The following is a 16,310-nucleotide window of genomic DNA, read 5'->3' on the forward strand; positions in this document are numbered from 1 at the left end:
ATAAACAAAACTTCAGTATAAGAATGTCCAAATATGACGGATTCATGATCAGTTATCATCAATTTTCATCATAGCATCACATCACCTCATCGTTTGATACTTTCACTTATTTTTTTAAATTACATGATGTTTATCACCAGATCCATCTGCAAAACTGAGTCACTTGTCTTTAACCTTCATTTCGCGCTATCCTCTTTCACATCAGTTATCGAGGTCACCATGGACACAATGTGTGGATGTTCGTCGCTGTCGTTCACTAGCTCGTCATGCACAGTCATGGCGCCTCTGCCTCTTGAACTGTTGAACATTGCTATTCTCCTGATGAAGGGCTTGGTCCCGAAATGCATCAGGAATTTACAGAAAGTAACCAACTATACATCTGCGTTGAGAAGTTTTTCATTGATTATTGATGACAAATACATAAGTGTGATGCAACACTATGTCTTCAACTGAATAAAGAACAGAAAACATAAACAAGGACCTAATTTAGTAACATTTATTTGAAACCTGTGTATGTCACCACCTCTAAGGGTTTTCACCCTTTGGAGTATATCGTGGGGACGTAGTTTTTGAGTAAACAACACAACCATTTTCTTATCCCCTTTCATTTCCCATCCCACCCCAAGGAAGCCAGGTAGAGGTGTGGGAGCCATGTAGCCTTTTTCCACCGCTAGGTGGGGCGTAATGGCGGAGGGTGAAACCAATACAGCGCATAGTGTGCTTGTGCAGACATGTAGTAAAGCTCTGGATCAGTAGATTCAAAGTTGTCCATGGCGAAAGGTAGGAGTGGACCATTTAATTCTGGTCTATTTCCCCCCCTAGCAATACAGATCAGTTGCGCCTTTAGGGACCTAAAAAAGTGATTCCCAGACGTGCAGGGGATGTTCATAAATAAATATAGCAGTCGCTGCAAGATTATCATCTTCATGAGAGGGGCATGGCTATCCATCTGGTAATGGAGTCAGTTATGCCATCTAGCACCCTGCCATAATCTTCCTGAGTTCCTTCTTGCTGCGACTAATCACTATTCCTATATATTTCCGCTCCGATGTATTCCAACTAAGTGGATAATCTGAGTGACAAGTCAAAGTATTGGGGGTGTGAGGAAAAGTCTGGGATTTCTCCTTAGTTGATTGTAACGCCAGAGTACTCTCCAAATCTAATAAACTCTCGCAGCACCCTGTTGAGGTTCTACTGGGGATCTCGTATGTGGAGCATGATATTGTCTGCATAGAGTGACACCAATACGTGCCTCGTGGTGTATCTGTCATGGTCATCCAACGGAGGCTGGGGGTGAAGGGGCTAGTCGCGTCACCTCGTAGGGCTTCATTCCCCTGTATGTATGATTCTGTGACTGGAGAGAGGGTGACGCCGCCTTCATTAGGAAATTGGTGCCTGTCATGGTACTACAGGTCCCAGAATCCATTGAGACCGAAGGCTGGAAGGAAGATCAGGCACAGCCCAGGTTTTGATGCACTATAAAGCCCCTCCCCTTCCTGGGGTCAGAGCTTGACAATCTTGGCATTTCCTGGTAGAAGATCCTGCCTGCCGTTGGTTTGCTCCCCTGCTGCCTTGGAGGCTGGCTGCGCCTCGCTGCTCTGGTTTCTCGTTTCCTGTTCGGGTGAGCCAGCCGCACCAGAATTCATCGTCTCACACCTCCGCCAGCAGTGGAGACTGCAGGTATTGTGGGCCTGAGGTCGGGAGCAAAGTGAAGGAGCGCTCCTCCAGCAACCATGACTGTTTATTGATGCCCGGCACCGTTGTTTGTTACAGCGGGTTCGCGTGGGTGGTTGGCTGTACTTGCTACGCTGTGCTTTCGTGTGTAACAGCGGAAGAGTACATTAGGGTGCTGTGATACTAACAGGGTGTGGTTTCTGGCAATTGTACTTTTGACTTTTAGCTGCAAGAGAGCTCTGCCCTGGCTCTTACTTCCAAAGGAACTGGTATCCTCTTTCTGGATTCTGGCAGCATTTGGGGGATCACTCTTTCCTGGATGTTACCACTGTGAGCCTGATAGTGACTTTGTTCTCTTTAATTATGATTTCTCACGTTATCACAGACTAACCCTCAGACTTGGTACACACATGTCTCTCTGATTGAATAATGTCTCTCTCCCTTATCTAACGGATTATCATTTAATTTAAGATGAAATATATTTCTGCATAAGTGTTTGTGAATATGCGTAGCAGTACTGTACCTTCTAGTTAATTGCTGTGTATGTATGCCCCTTACTGCATCTCACATTTCTCTCTTCTTCTCTGTACACAGCGCTTTCCTGTGTGGTGGCATCTAAAGACATACCAAGATATTTGACCAGAAATAGGTATAAGAAGACACCAGCCTGAGCAGCATTTTTGTTGTTTTGTCCACTTTCCTTTTCCCCGGAGTGTTCCCTCTCAGAGCAGTGTGATAAGTACTATGTGGGAGTTTACACACAGTGGAGTAGGGGGGCTTGCTTCGAACCATCGTCCCCGCTGGATGGCTTCCAAAGATTAGTGGCACATTGTTGTTTGGGTCCCAACAGTATCTTAGTGCACACTCCCTGGGATGTAGCCGAAGAGTGGCCACCAACGGCTCCACCACTAAGACAAACAGGAGCAGGGACAATGGCCATCCATGCCTCGTGCCCCGAGTTACATAGCATAATGGGGAGAACATGCCGTTTATAAGTAATTTTACCACTGGATTGCGATATATTAGTTGTACCCATGCTCAGAATCTCGGGGAAAAGCCCATACGCTGCAGGACAGAGAGTAAGTAGTCCCACTCAAAGGAGTCAAGAAAGACTGCCACAGCGCTGAGCTCTGGATCTATGTCTTGAATAATTGAAAATAGGGTGCGTAAGTTATATGAGGTGGCCCTTCCCCGATGAAACCCGCTTGATACAGTCGCACAAGCCTATCCATCAGCAGGCTCAAGCAATTTGCCAATAATTTAGCCAACATTTTGACATCAAAATTTATTAAAGACAGAGGTCTGTAAGAGTCCACACTGTCCTGTGCCTTGCCCGGTTTCAGGAGGGACACAATAATGGCCTCCCTCATGGTAGGCAGGAGTATGCTGCACTGCAGCGCTTCCTCATATAGTTTTTTGAGAAGGGGAACCAGCGTGTCAATCTACACTTTATAGAATTCAGCCTGCAGCTCGTCCGGTCCAGAGGCCTTGCCCGACCCATTGCATAATAGCTGCTCCTATTTCGTCCTCTTCGAATTCTGCTGCGAGAAATTCACATTGGCTGTTGCTTAACCATCCCAGTTTTTTTTTTTTCAAAATAAGCACTTATGTCTAAGGGATCTACTCTCCGCGTTGCATGAAGCTTGGAGTAATGTGTCAAAAAGGCCTGAAGGATCCCTTTCGGTATTTTGGTGAGAGGTCCCATCTTCGCCCCATATCTCCAAGACTACATTGGAGAAACGGGGTTTGTGCGTCATCTCAGCTAGTGCCTTCCTCGGCCTTTCCCCCTCTCCATATTGTCTTGCTCTGTAGTATTTGCCGCGGAATAGTCCCTCACATTCGGCTGTGGTTTGATTTTCAGTGAGGGCCTCCCTTATAGCGGCGCGCACACTCTCCGTCCCTGTAGCAGCCAACTCAGCTTCCAGACCCTGACCCCTGATTTAGCAATACTTACCCAGCGTATCGTCACCTTTAGGGCCTATCAAACCGTTGCAAAGGCAGGGACCAATTTAATATTTTGTATGAGGAAGTCTTCCAGCTTGCGCCCTAGTTCTAATCTAAAAGGGGTGTCTAATAGCGATTGAGTGGAGAGTCTCCAAGACATATCAGCGGCAGGGTGCCCTGGGGGCCATATCCCGAGGCGGATCAGAGAGCGGTCAGAGTATGTTCTGGCTAGGTGTTGGGTGTGAGTAATCCAGGGCACGATATCCCTGGACACCAACAGGAAGTCCAGTGTGGACCAGCTGGAGGGGGCCGTGGAATACCATGTTCCTTCCCTATCCACCCAATGTGTGAAGCACCAGGCGTCAATCAGGCCGTGTTCCTCCACTATGGACAGCAGTTGCCTCTGGCCTTTGTGTGATGGTGTGGCTGAGGGTCAGAGAGATCTAGGTCTGGTTGTAGCATGAGATTGAAGTCCCCACCCCAAATTATGTATGTGGAACTGTTGCCCATGACCTGTCCCCATAGAGTGGCGTAAAACATCGCGTCATCAATGTTGGGACCATAGCAGTTGTCAAGACTTAACTTAGACTAGCAGAAGAGCTTGCATCCACAGGAGTGAATATGTACCTCTACCCCCAACCCCCCCCCCCCCCCTCCGAGGCAGTGCCCAACTGAGTATTTAGTATGACTCTAGTAATGGCTACTCCTTCTAGGGGGTGAAGGGACAGCGGAATGGACCACCAGGGGATGAAAACAAAGGGATCTCTCTCTGGACAGCAAAGATTTCCTTAATCTCGTTTCTTCCACACTGCATAAGCAGAAGAAATAACAAAAACAAGAGAGAAAACAAAATATTACTCAAACTATCTCCAGGACAAAAAAACTAACAAGTCTTAACTGAGGGATTGGCAAGTCCATTTAAGCATTTCTCTATGTATCACTATACACTCACAAGATTAAAGAGAGGTATTGCGTCATGCCTGGTATTCAGGAGTAGGTTAACGATACTCCCAACAAGTAGGAACTTTCTTTGCAGTTTAAATCCAAGGATTTAATTGTCAGTTCTGGTAATGACACTAAAGAAACATAAGCCTTCTTTCCTTGAACAGAAGTGTGACATTCCTGTGCCACAATTCAATTGATAACAATGTATCGTCTTTCTTGAAGGGAATTGGTGTTGCAGGAAACTAATCAATTATGGTCTGGCTGTAAACTATGAAAAGTGGAAAGTATCTGTTTACAACTTGAAACAAAGTATCCTTGGAGAGCAGCTGCCAGAGCTCCGGGAGAACTGGGTTGATTTAGAGAGGGAAATCCAATTGTTGAAACAAAGATGTGTGTCTTGGAACAAGGGAGAAAGGAAAATCAATATTAGTTTCTATGAAGGAAACTGACGCGTGTATCCCGATAAGACCTCCTGTGCTCCATGTCTCAGAGTGCAAAAGATGTATCCAAGTGTTGTGGAGGTTCTGAAGTATAAACAGGTTGCTTTCTTTCCAGTAGGGGCGCGGTCCATTTACCAGGGCAAGTAAACCAAACACTGGCTCAAGGGGAAAGGCTGTCTTGTGTACATGCCAATCGAGCATTAATTGCAAGCATGTGAGCCTAGTGGTGATAACAAAAAGGATGAATGGATTTGACTTGCTGTGCTTAGTATTCTAAATGAGATGCATTGTGGGATATGTAGTTTTGTAAAAACAGTCACACCAGTTCAGGGCGCAAGAAGCTCGAAGTGTAACAGCAGTGGACCAGTATAATTGAGCGAGAAAACAGCCTTCTACAAATAATATTATATCTTCCTTGCGGGTCATTAATGGCCCCCTCCACCGCAAATGGTGTCTGCCGCTGCATGATGATGGCTGTTCCTCTTGAGTAAGAGGAGTAGCGGAGAAGTACCTGCTCCCTGCCTATCGTGAAGCAATGGGTTTGTTTCCTGTAACATGGCTATGTCAATATCGTGCCTATCAAGTTAGCCTAGTAGATGCCTCTGCTTTCGTGGATTCCCCACCCCTCTAATATTCCATGTTAGGAGATTCAGGCCTGTCTGCCTATTGCCACACGCCATAGGATATCCCTTTTCTGAAAGGTGTCTACCGTGCTGCCCTTCCTGGGCCCTGCCTCCTTAATATCTGATTAACTTTGCCTTTCTGTTCATTTATACTGTGTGCCCAACACATCGGCTATCCCAACTTGCAGCGAAGTGTCCTCCCCCCTTCCATTTTCCCTGCCCTATACTCAGCAGAGCATGTTGGAATATTCCAGTACAGCGACCGATGTGCCCTCTAGACCACCAGCAACAAAAAGAATGTGTGTTTTTCGAAGCAGGACATCAGCAAGAGTTCCACATAGTCCTCCATCCTCCCTGTGTTGGTAGATTCTGGTATTCCCAAAATCTGCATGTTTCTTCTGAATCTGACTTTGAGGTCTTCATTTTTTGCTGCTAAGATCTTCAGAAGGCGATCCATTTCTTTCACTTATCCAGCTCAGCGGGTGGTGCGGTCCTCCAGCTCTGATATCCTGTGTTCCACTTTGTTTGGATCTCTGACATATTATCGACAGACACATTATCGAACTACACAAATATCGCAACAAATATATCGACATCAAAAATATCGACATTGTATACTTATTTAAAAAACTACACTAATATCGACACTACAATATCGTAATACAATTATATCGATCACACAAATATCGCACACATTAATATCGAAATACTAAATATAGACATAAGTTAATAAATATGACACATGTCACAAATATCGATAACCAAAATATAGACATCAATAATATCGTTTTTTTAAATATATCGACAATTCTAATACTAATAAAACCAATACTTTCAACAACATAAAGACAATATTTTACCAAAACATACATTTTCAAATGAGATTCTACTTAAACATAAACATAACATTTATAGCGATCTCTATATTTAACAACATAATAAAAAAAAACTAAAATAATTATCACATTGGCATTTCGAACACATTTAAATAAAATTAGTACACATTATAAACAATCTTTTTATATATAAAAATTTAAAACTCTCCTCCTTTAAAACTAAATATACTCTTACTTAGCATTTTCCATAAAAGGAAACCAATTAACTAAAAAAAATTCAAACCATCCAATAGAAAGGCCACATACAGAAAACAACCAATAACATTCAAGAAACAATTTGAAACCACTATATAAACCAATTAAAACAAGTGTTCCACGGTGCCTTAAACCAAAGCATTGAACGAAGAAGAAGCTCTACTAAACAGAAGAAACCTACATCCTATTACTATTCTAAAAACGTAAGTAAATATTCTTTTCTAACTAAACTGCCAAATTAAACTAAAACACTAATTTATCTTTACTCAAATAAATAACTAACTTATATATTCCATCTCTTTATGTTTCCACTACAGATATTACTCCAAACAGCTAAAGAAAATATTGAAGATTGCCAGAAAAGACTCACTAAAAAGTAAGTATACTATCAAAATACTTTATAAAATATTAATTAAATCCTACTCAAACCCCAAAACATCCTAAACCCCTAAACAAATCCATGTTCTCTTTTTTAAATTGTAAAAAACCTGTATAAATTAACACCTATAGTCTATACCACTGGGCATGAGGGTAGGCTCTGTTTGCTTAGTGAGAGGTTAGGCTACTGCATCTTATTTATTAGGCAGGAGGGGCACATAGTAAGAGGGGTAGGAGACGGGGGTACATTGACATGTGGTGGGGGAGGGGGGGTAGAGAACTGGGTGGAAAGGTTGTTCATTCTCCTGAATAATTGGTCTTGATGATAAATGTGTGGTACTTCCGGGACAGATGAAGGTGGGAGAATGTTTTTTGAATTGTTAATTTGTAAAACAATAAAATAAGTTTCTTCAATAAAAATATAGTCTATACCAAACAGCAATACCACCCCACTTAAAAAACTAAACCAACCACAACAATAAATGTTCTTTAACTTTCAGAGACTAAATCAACTAAACAACATTTTTGCGACAAACAACATCTTCATTCAAATACAACAAAAAAGACTTGGTAAGTATATATAAAAAAAATGCTTTTTTGCTAATTTCATATAAAGATATAAAGTACTATAGCATATATTTTCATATACATTTTTTCCAGAATTGTAACACATCACGATGACAGAAGAAGCCCAATTTATAACTTCGCAGAAAGGAAAATTCCTATTGTGTTACATGGGTTACACATACACCCAAGAAAAGCAGACGGACCGAAAAGTGAACTGGAAGTGTACTAAATATTATTCTAACAAATGCTACGGCCGAGCAACAACAAGAGAAACAACTGTACTATATACAAGAGAGCATAACCATCCACCCAATCTCTCTGAAATAGAAGTCAGATCAACTCTTGAAAATATCAAAGAATTAAGCACAGGTTCACAAACTGCTACAAGTGTAATCCTAAAAGAACTATTACCTAGAGTGCCCAAAGAAGCAAGAGGCCAATTACCATCAATTGCTTCTATAAAAAGAACTATTGCTAGGACCAAAAAAGCAACCACGACAACTATACCATCCCCTAAAACTTTTCAAGAGATCATCATTCCACCAGAATTAAGTATCACCCACAATAATGAACCTTTTATTTTTTTTGATAACAAAAGCCCAGAAAAAAGAATCATAATGTTTGCTACTGCAAACAATATAACTAAACTGCAACAATGCCAAACATGGATGATGGATGGCACCTTTACAATATGCCCAAAACCATTCTATCAGCTTTACACAATACACGGTCAATATCACAACACTTCCATACCTTTAATTTATGCACTATTACCTAACAAACAAAACACAACATATAATGAAATGCTAGGAAAAGTAAAACAAGAATCTAATGATTTTTACCCTCAAACAATTATCATAGACTTTGAGCAAGCCATGATAAATTCCATTCTAAAACTGTACCCCCATACAGCTATCCAAGGATGTTACTTCCATCTTAACCAATGTATATGGAGACATTTACAAAAATCTTCACTAAGTGTAGAATACGCCACTAACATAAGTTTTGCACATCAAATAAAACTTCTAACAGCCCTAGCTTATGTACCAACCACAGATGTTGCAGAACATTACAATCTTTTATTAGAAAGTCCATTCTACAAACAAAATGAAGTAAAGTTATCTCCCCTGTTAGATTATTTTGAGGATACCTGGGTGGGGAGACTGCACAGATCAGGCCATAGACGTCAGCCCAAGTTCCAAATACCTTGGTGGAATGTATATGTAAGTACACTCAACCAACAAGCCAAAACTAACAACGCTGTCGAGGGCTGGCATAATGCATTCCTAACTTCTACTGGGAGAACAACTCCAACACTACAAAAACTACTAATTGCCATACAAAAGGAACAAAGTTTCCAAGAATTAAGAATGCAACAATCTGTCCTACAATTAAAACCAAAACAGTCTAGACAAACTACTCAAATGTATAATTACCTACAACAACAGGTACAGCTATACCCATCCACAAGAGGACTTGAGTACTTAAATATAATAGCTCAAACTCTCTTCTAAACCCTTTTCTAAATATTAACCCACAATTCTACTAAAACAACTATCACAACATAAATAATCCACTTTATTATATCACATATTTAATTATGTGGTCTAAAATATATACATGAATTATATGGACATATATTTAGACAACATAATTAAACAAACCAAGTACACAACAACAATATTAAATATATAAGGTTTCGCCACCAACAATAAAAATATTTAAATGAACTTACCTGTGTAGTATCTCCAATGGGATAATAACATTCCTTCCAAATAAATCCAGGGAGTTCAAAATCCATAGTTATCCAAAAAATGACTATCCATTAACCATAAAAATCCCGAAAAATATAAAAAAGGTAAATAACCGCTCCTGGAAACCCGAACAATAAAGAAAGTGTTAAATAAACATTAGTAAACACAACTAATACACACTTCCTTTAAAAAATAAGGTGTTTGAAACCGACGAAAATATCTTCTCCGTAAAACCTACAAAACAGAAACAAACATTCCCACCCACCTACAAACACACAAAACGCATGTACAAACCTCACTACAAACGTTATTCAAACACTATAAAACTTTAACACACCGAAATACCAAAACACTAACAAAGCCACAAACACGGAACACAACGTTAATTATAAAACCGTATACAAACTATTACTAACACCCTAACTTCTAAAACATCAATCAATACACACTTATTACAACATAACTACTTCCACAAAACACTTAAAACTATTTAATAATAAAGCAAATAACTCTTACCTCCTCAAACGCGAAACAGCTCCGAACCGCGACCTGGATTGGACCAAAATAACCCAAAACAACAGAGAGCGGTTACAAAATAAAAGAACCAAACAAACATAGGAAGTTTGAAAATTAAACAGCACGGTTTTAGGTGAATGCTCAGCCTGGACTTCTCACTTTATCAGTAACGATAATATTGCCCACCTCAAATGGTCAGCTGCTCAAATGACCACCAAGACAACAATTATCCACAAGTATGAGAGGCAACATATTGGAAGAAATGTAAATTAATGTCAAAATAAACTTTTGTGTTTCGAATCCACACAGTAGTTGAGTATTTCCTTGAATTCCTTTATTCCAAGATTTAGTGAGACCAGATCCGCAGCCAATGCATTTCGGACAAACATGGGATTTTCAAGGCGAGTTTCAACAATAAGAAATATTTACACGTCAAAACGGGGGGTAGTATGACGAAATCGGCAGGACCCAGAGTTCAATCTAGGTAATAGGTCGATAGCTTTAGACAGTTCGTATGGTATATATCAGACATGTTTATTGCAATGATGTAATTATTAAAATATGCGTAATAATAAACAAAATTTTCTCTCGAATGAATATACATTCCAACAACTATAAAATAAATATTATTTTCCTATCTACTATTTAATTTAAAAATAATTTGGAATTTGCATTCTGATATAACTTCTATGTTTTATCCAACCCAAACTAAAATCTACAGATTTTTTCTCAATTAAATCCAATAAATTTAACTATTCTTATTCAACTCTATAATTAATTCTAATATTTGCTATTTACCAAACTTAATTAACATACTACTCCCACTACATACAGAACTTAATTAATTTACTATTCTCACTCCAACCTATATTTAATTAGGGTAGGTGCTGGACACTGAACTAAATTAATTTACTATTCCCACTCCACTCTATATTTAATTAAGATAAGTGCTGGACACTGAACTTAATTAATTTACTATTCTCACTCCAACCTATATTTAATTAGGGTAGGTGCTGGACACTGAACTAAATTAATTTACTATTCCCACTCCAGTCTATATTAAATTAAAATAAGTGCTGGACACTGAACTTAATTAATTTACTATTCTCACTCCAACCTATATTTAATTAGAGTATGTGCTGGACACTGAACTGAATTCATTTACTATTCCCACTCCAATCTATATTTAATTAAGATAAGTGCTGGACACTGAACTTAATTAATTTACTATTCTCACTCCAAACTATATTAAATTACAGTAGGTGCTGGACAATGAACTAAATTAATTTACTATTCCCACTCCACTCTATATTTAATTAAGATAAGTGCTGGACACTGAACTTAATTAATTTACTATTCTCACTCCAACCTATATTAAATTAGGGTAGGTGCTGGACACTGAACTAAATTAATTTACTATTCCCACTCCAGTCTATATTAAATTAAAATAAGTGCTGGACACTGAACTTTATTAATTTACTATTCCCACTCCAATCTATATTTAATTAAGATAAGTGCTGGACACTGAACTTAATTAATTTACTATTCTCACTCCAAACTATATTAAATCACAGTAGGTGCTGGACAATGAACTAAATTAATTTACTATTCCCACTCCACTCTATATTTAATTAAGATAAGTGCTGGACACTGAACTTAATTAATTTACTATTCTCACTCCAACCTATATTAAATTAGGGTAGGTGCTGGACACTGAACTAAATTAATTTACTATTCCCACTCCAGTCTATATTAAATTAAAATAAGTGCTGGACACTGAACTTAATTAATTTACTATTCTCACTCCAATCTATATTTAATTAAGATAAGTGCTGGACACTGAACTTATTAATTTACTATTCTCAATCCAAACTATATTAAATTACAGTAGGTGCTGGACAATGAACTTAATTAATTTAATATTCCCACTCCACTCTATATTTAATTAAGATAAGTGCTGGACACTGAACTTAATTAATTTACTATTCTCACTCCAACCTATATTAAATTAGGGTAGGTGCTGGACACTGAACTAAATTAATTTACTATTCCCACTCCAGTCTATATTAAATTAAAATAAGTGCTGGACACTGAACTTAATTAATTTACTATTCTCACTCCAACCTATATTTAATTAGGGTAGGTGCTGGACACTGAACTAAATTAATTTACTATTCCCACTCCACTCTATATTTAATTAAGATAAGTGCTGGACACTGAACTTAATTAATTTACTATTCTCACTCCAACCTATATTTAATTAGGGTAGGTGCTGGACACTGAACTAAATTAATTTACTATTCCCACTCCACTCTATATTTAATTAAGATAAGTGCTGGACACTGAACTTAATTAATTTACTATTCTCACTCCAACCTATATTAAATTAGGGTAGGTGCTGGACACTGAACTAAATTAATTTACTATTCCCACTCCAGTCTATATTAAATTAAAATAAGTGCTGGACACTGAACTTAATTAATTTACTATTCTCACTCCAACCTATATTTAATTAGAGTATGTGCTGGACACTGAACTGAATTCATTTACTATTCCCACTCCAACCTATATTTAATTAAGATAAGTGCTGGACACTGAACTTAATTAATTTACTATTCTCACTCCAAACTATATTAAATTACAGTAGGTGCTGGACAATGAACTTAATTAATTTACTATTCCCACTCCACTCTATATTTAATTAAGATAAGTGCTGGACACTGAACTTAATTAATTTACTATTCTCACTCCAACCTATATTAAATTAGGGTAGGTGCTGGACACTGAACTAAATTAATTTACTATTCCCACTCCAGTCTATATTAAATTAAAATAAGTGCTGGACACTGAACTTAATTAATTTACTATTCTCACTCCAACCTATATTAAATTACAGTAGGTGCTGGACAATGAACTTAATTAATTTACAATTCCCACTCCACTCTATATTTAATTAAGATAAGTGCTGGACACTGAACTTAATTAATTTACTATTCTCACTCCAACCTATATTAAATTAGGGTAGGTGCTGGACACTGAACTAAATTAATTTACTATTCCCACTCCAGTCTATATTAAATTAAAATAAGTGCTGGACACTGAACTTAATTAATTTACTATTCTCACTCCAACCTATATTTAATTAGAGTATGTGCTGGACACTGAACTGAATTCATTTACTATTCCCACTCCAATCTATATTTAATTAAGATAAGTGCTGGACACTGAACTTAATTAATTTACTATTCTCACTCCAAACTATATTAAATTACAGTAGGTGCTGGACAATGAACTAAATTAATTTACTATTCCCACTCCACTCTATATTTAATTAAGATAAGTGCTGGACACTGAACTTAATTAATTTACTATTCTCACTCCAACCTATATTAAATTAGGGTAGGTGCTGGACACTGAACTAAATTAATTTACTATTCCCACTCCAGTCTATATTAAATTAAAATAAGTGCTGGACACTGAACTTTATTAATTTACTATTCCCACTCCAATCTATATTTAATTAAGATAAGTGCTGGACACTGAACTTAATTAATTTACTATTCTCACTCCAAACTATATTAAATTACAGTAGGTGCTGGACAATGAACTAAATTAATTTACTATTCCCACTCCACTCTATATTTAATTAAGATAAGTGCTGGACACTGAACTTAATTAATTTACTATTCTCACTCCAACCTATATTAAATTAGGGTAGGTGCTGGACACTGAACTAAATTAATTTACTATTCCCACTCCAGTCTATATTAAATTAAAATAAGTGCTGGACACTGAACTTAATTAATTTACTATTCTCACTCCAATCTATATTTAATTAAGATAAGTGCTGGACACTGAACTTATTAATTTACTATTCTCAATCCAAACTATATTAAATTACAGTAGGTGCTGGACAATGAACTTAATTAATTTAATATTCCCACTCCACTCTATATTTAATTAAGATAAGTGCTGGACAATGAACTTAATTAATTTACTATTCTCACTCCAACCTATATTAAATTAGGGTAGGTGCTGGACACTGAACTAAATTAATTTACTATTCCCACTCCATTCTATATTAAATTAAAATAAGTGCTGGACAGTGAACTTAATTAATTTAATACTCTGACTGAAATCTATATTAAATTATGGGATTAGTTAAATTTAAAAATAAATTTACATTTTCTAAATATTAATATTTTTTAAAGTAACAATATATAAACATGTTAAATTAACTTCCCACCCTTATCCCCTATAACCCAACATTCCGCTCCTAGAATTATTTGTAACATTCTAAAAAAAAAAAAAAAATTCTAAATTAATTTGTTAAAAAATTAACAGATATATAAACATTTTTACAACACTTCCCACCCTTATCCCCTATCAACCAACATCCCACTCCGAAATATATTTGTAAAAATCGAAAATTTATTTCCTATTTATAAATATTTTTAATAAACAATTAACAAATATTTATAAACTTCCCACCCTTATCCCCTATAAACCAACATCCCGCTCCTAAAATTTTATTTAAAATGCAAATTTTAATTTACAATTTCTAAATTTTTTTTTATTTTAAAATTAAATAATATATAAACATCTTTAAAACACTTCCCACCCTTATCCCCTATAAACCAACATCCCGCTCCTAAAATTTTATTTAAAATGCAAATTTTTATTTACAATTTCTAAATTTTTTTTTTTTTTTAATTAAATAATATATACAAATTTTTAAAAAACTTCCCACCCTTATCCCCTATAAACCAACATCCCGCTCCTAAAATTTTATTTAAAATGCAAATTTTAAATTACAATTTCAAATTTTTTTTTTTTTTAATTAAATAATATATAAACATTTTTAAAACACTTCCCACCCTTATCCCCTATAAACCAACATCCCGCTCCTAAAATTTTATTTAAAATGCAAATTTTAAATTACAATTTCAATTTTTTTTTTTTTTTTTAATTAAATAATATATAAACATTTTTAAAACACTTCCCACCCTTATCCCCTATAAACCAACATCCCGCTCCTAAAATGATTTCTAAAATTCTAAATTAAATTTACAATTTCTAAATAAATTTCAAAAAAATTCTAACAATATATAAACATTTTTAATACACTTCCCACCCTTATCCCCTATAAACCAACATCCCGCTCCTAAATTTTTTTATAAAAATCTAAATTTAATTTAGAATTTCTAGAAAATTATTTTAAAAAATTTACAAATATATAAAAAAAATTAAAACACTTCCCACCCTTATCCCCTATAAACCAACATCCCGCTCCTAAAATTAAATATACATTTCACATTTTAAATTAAATTTAATAATTAAATTTTACAATATATTACAAAAATAAATTAACTTTTTTAAAACACTCCCCACCCTTATCCCCTATAACCCAACATCCCGCCCCTAAAACAATATAAATATTTCTCATATTACACAATAACGATATTTTCACATGTCGATATTATTACGAACGATATTACTTACATCGACATATAAGTAAAAAAAAAAAAACGATATTTTTCACATCGATATTAGCTATTTCGATATTTTGGACATTCGATATTTTTGACTCGATATTTATGTCCCTCGATATTAAAAAGTCGATATATAGACTGCTCACCACTTTGTTTATCCTGCTTCTCCAGTTTTTGAGTGCGGGTGCACATAGTGTCCATTCTGGATTCGATTGATGTGAGGCTGCACTTCATTGTTAATAGCAACGTTTTCATGTCCTCCTCTCCCGTTGGCTTCCCAGTGTAGAATCCCTCCGCCGCCTCCATTTTACGATCTTGGCTGTGCCCTTTCCCCGACTTTCGGGGCTTAAAGGGAGCTTTAGCTGCTTCCCATCTGCTTTTCCCACTATCTTCACCCTTCCCCTAAGTTTATTGGAGTTTACAGTCTCTGTGCGCAGTGGATCGTTTATTTATAGGGATCCTGGTGGCTTCTGGCCTGCACGCACCTGCCCGTCAAGCCCCCACTTGCCTCTGCCAATGTGTTGCTGTCAGCGCCTTGATTTTTGATTGTTCCCCCAGCAAAACTCCTCAGCTCCAACCAATTTGGATCTGCTGTGGATGCGGAGTGTAACGCCGCATGCTGACGGGGGAGGCCTAAAGCAGCGCCCCAAAATCCGCAGCCCAGTCCTGCAATCTCGTCACGGCCTCATGCCCAACCCTAGCGTGTGGCCTGTCCATGGCGAAAGGCAGCAGCACAGCCTCTCTTCCCTGGGGCCGGGTACTCACCAATGTTGGGAGCGAAAAAATGAATATGGCCCAAAAGCCAGGCAGGGTATGATTTTTTACATGAGGGGAGAGCCGCAGCCACTCCGTGGGGCCCCTGGCTACACAAGCAGTCCAAAGTTCC

At 37.2% G+C, this 16,310-nt stretch overlaps 2 protein-coding genes and 1 long non-coding RNA gene across 4 annotated transcripts in view; 2 read left to right on the forward strand and 1 right to left on the reverse strand.

Moving 5' to 3' along the window:
- LOC146863398 (uncharacterized) overlaps positions 1–16,310 on the forward strand; it is a 689,894-nt gene that overhangs the window by 634,993 nt on the left and 38,591 nt on the right. The window contains exon 9 of one of the 2 annotated variants that reach the window (XM_085642823.1): positions 2,269–2,323. The exons of the other annotated variant lie outside the window; for it this stretch is intronic. Coding sequence (XP_085498949.1) covers positions 2,269–2,293 — 25 coding nt within the window. The 3' untranslated portion in view covers positions 2,294–2,323. The remainder of the gene's footprint in view (positions 1–2,268; positions 2,324–16,310) is intronic. 2 annotated transcript variants of the gene reach the window in all.
- The window catches only part of LOC146863399 (C-type lectin domain family 4 member F-like), a 657,369-nt gene that overhangs the window by 41,582 nt on the left and 599,477 nt on the right, over positions 1–16,310 (reverse strand). The gene's annotated exons all lie outside the window — the stretch shown is intronic.
- LOC146863400 (uncharacterized) lies at positions 7,033–9,493 on the forward strand. The gene is made up of 3 exons (XR_014978251.1): positions 7,033–7,093; positions 7,596–7,665; positions 7,756–9,493. It is a non-coding gene; the product is annotated as an uncharacterized LOC146863400 (long non-coding RNA).

The sequence above is a fragment of the Triturus cristatus genome, chromosome 2_2, assembly GCF_964204655.1.
Source record: "Triturus cristatus chromosome 2_2, aTriCri1.1, whole genome shotgun sequence".
In the NCBI taxonomy this organism is placed as follows: domain Eukaryota; kingdom Metazoa; phylum Chordata; class Amphibia; order Caudata; family Salamandridae; genus Triturus; species Triturus cristatus.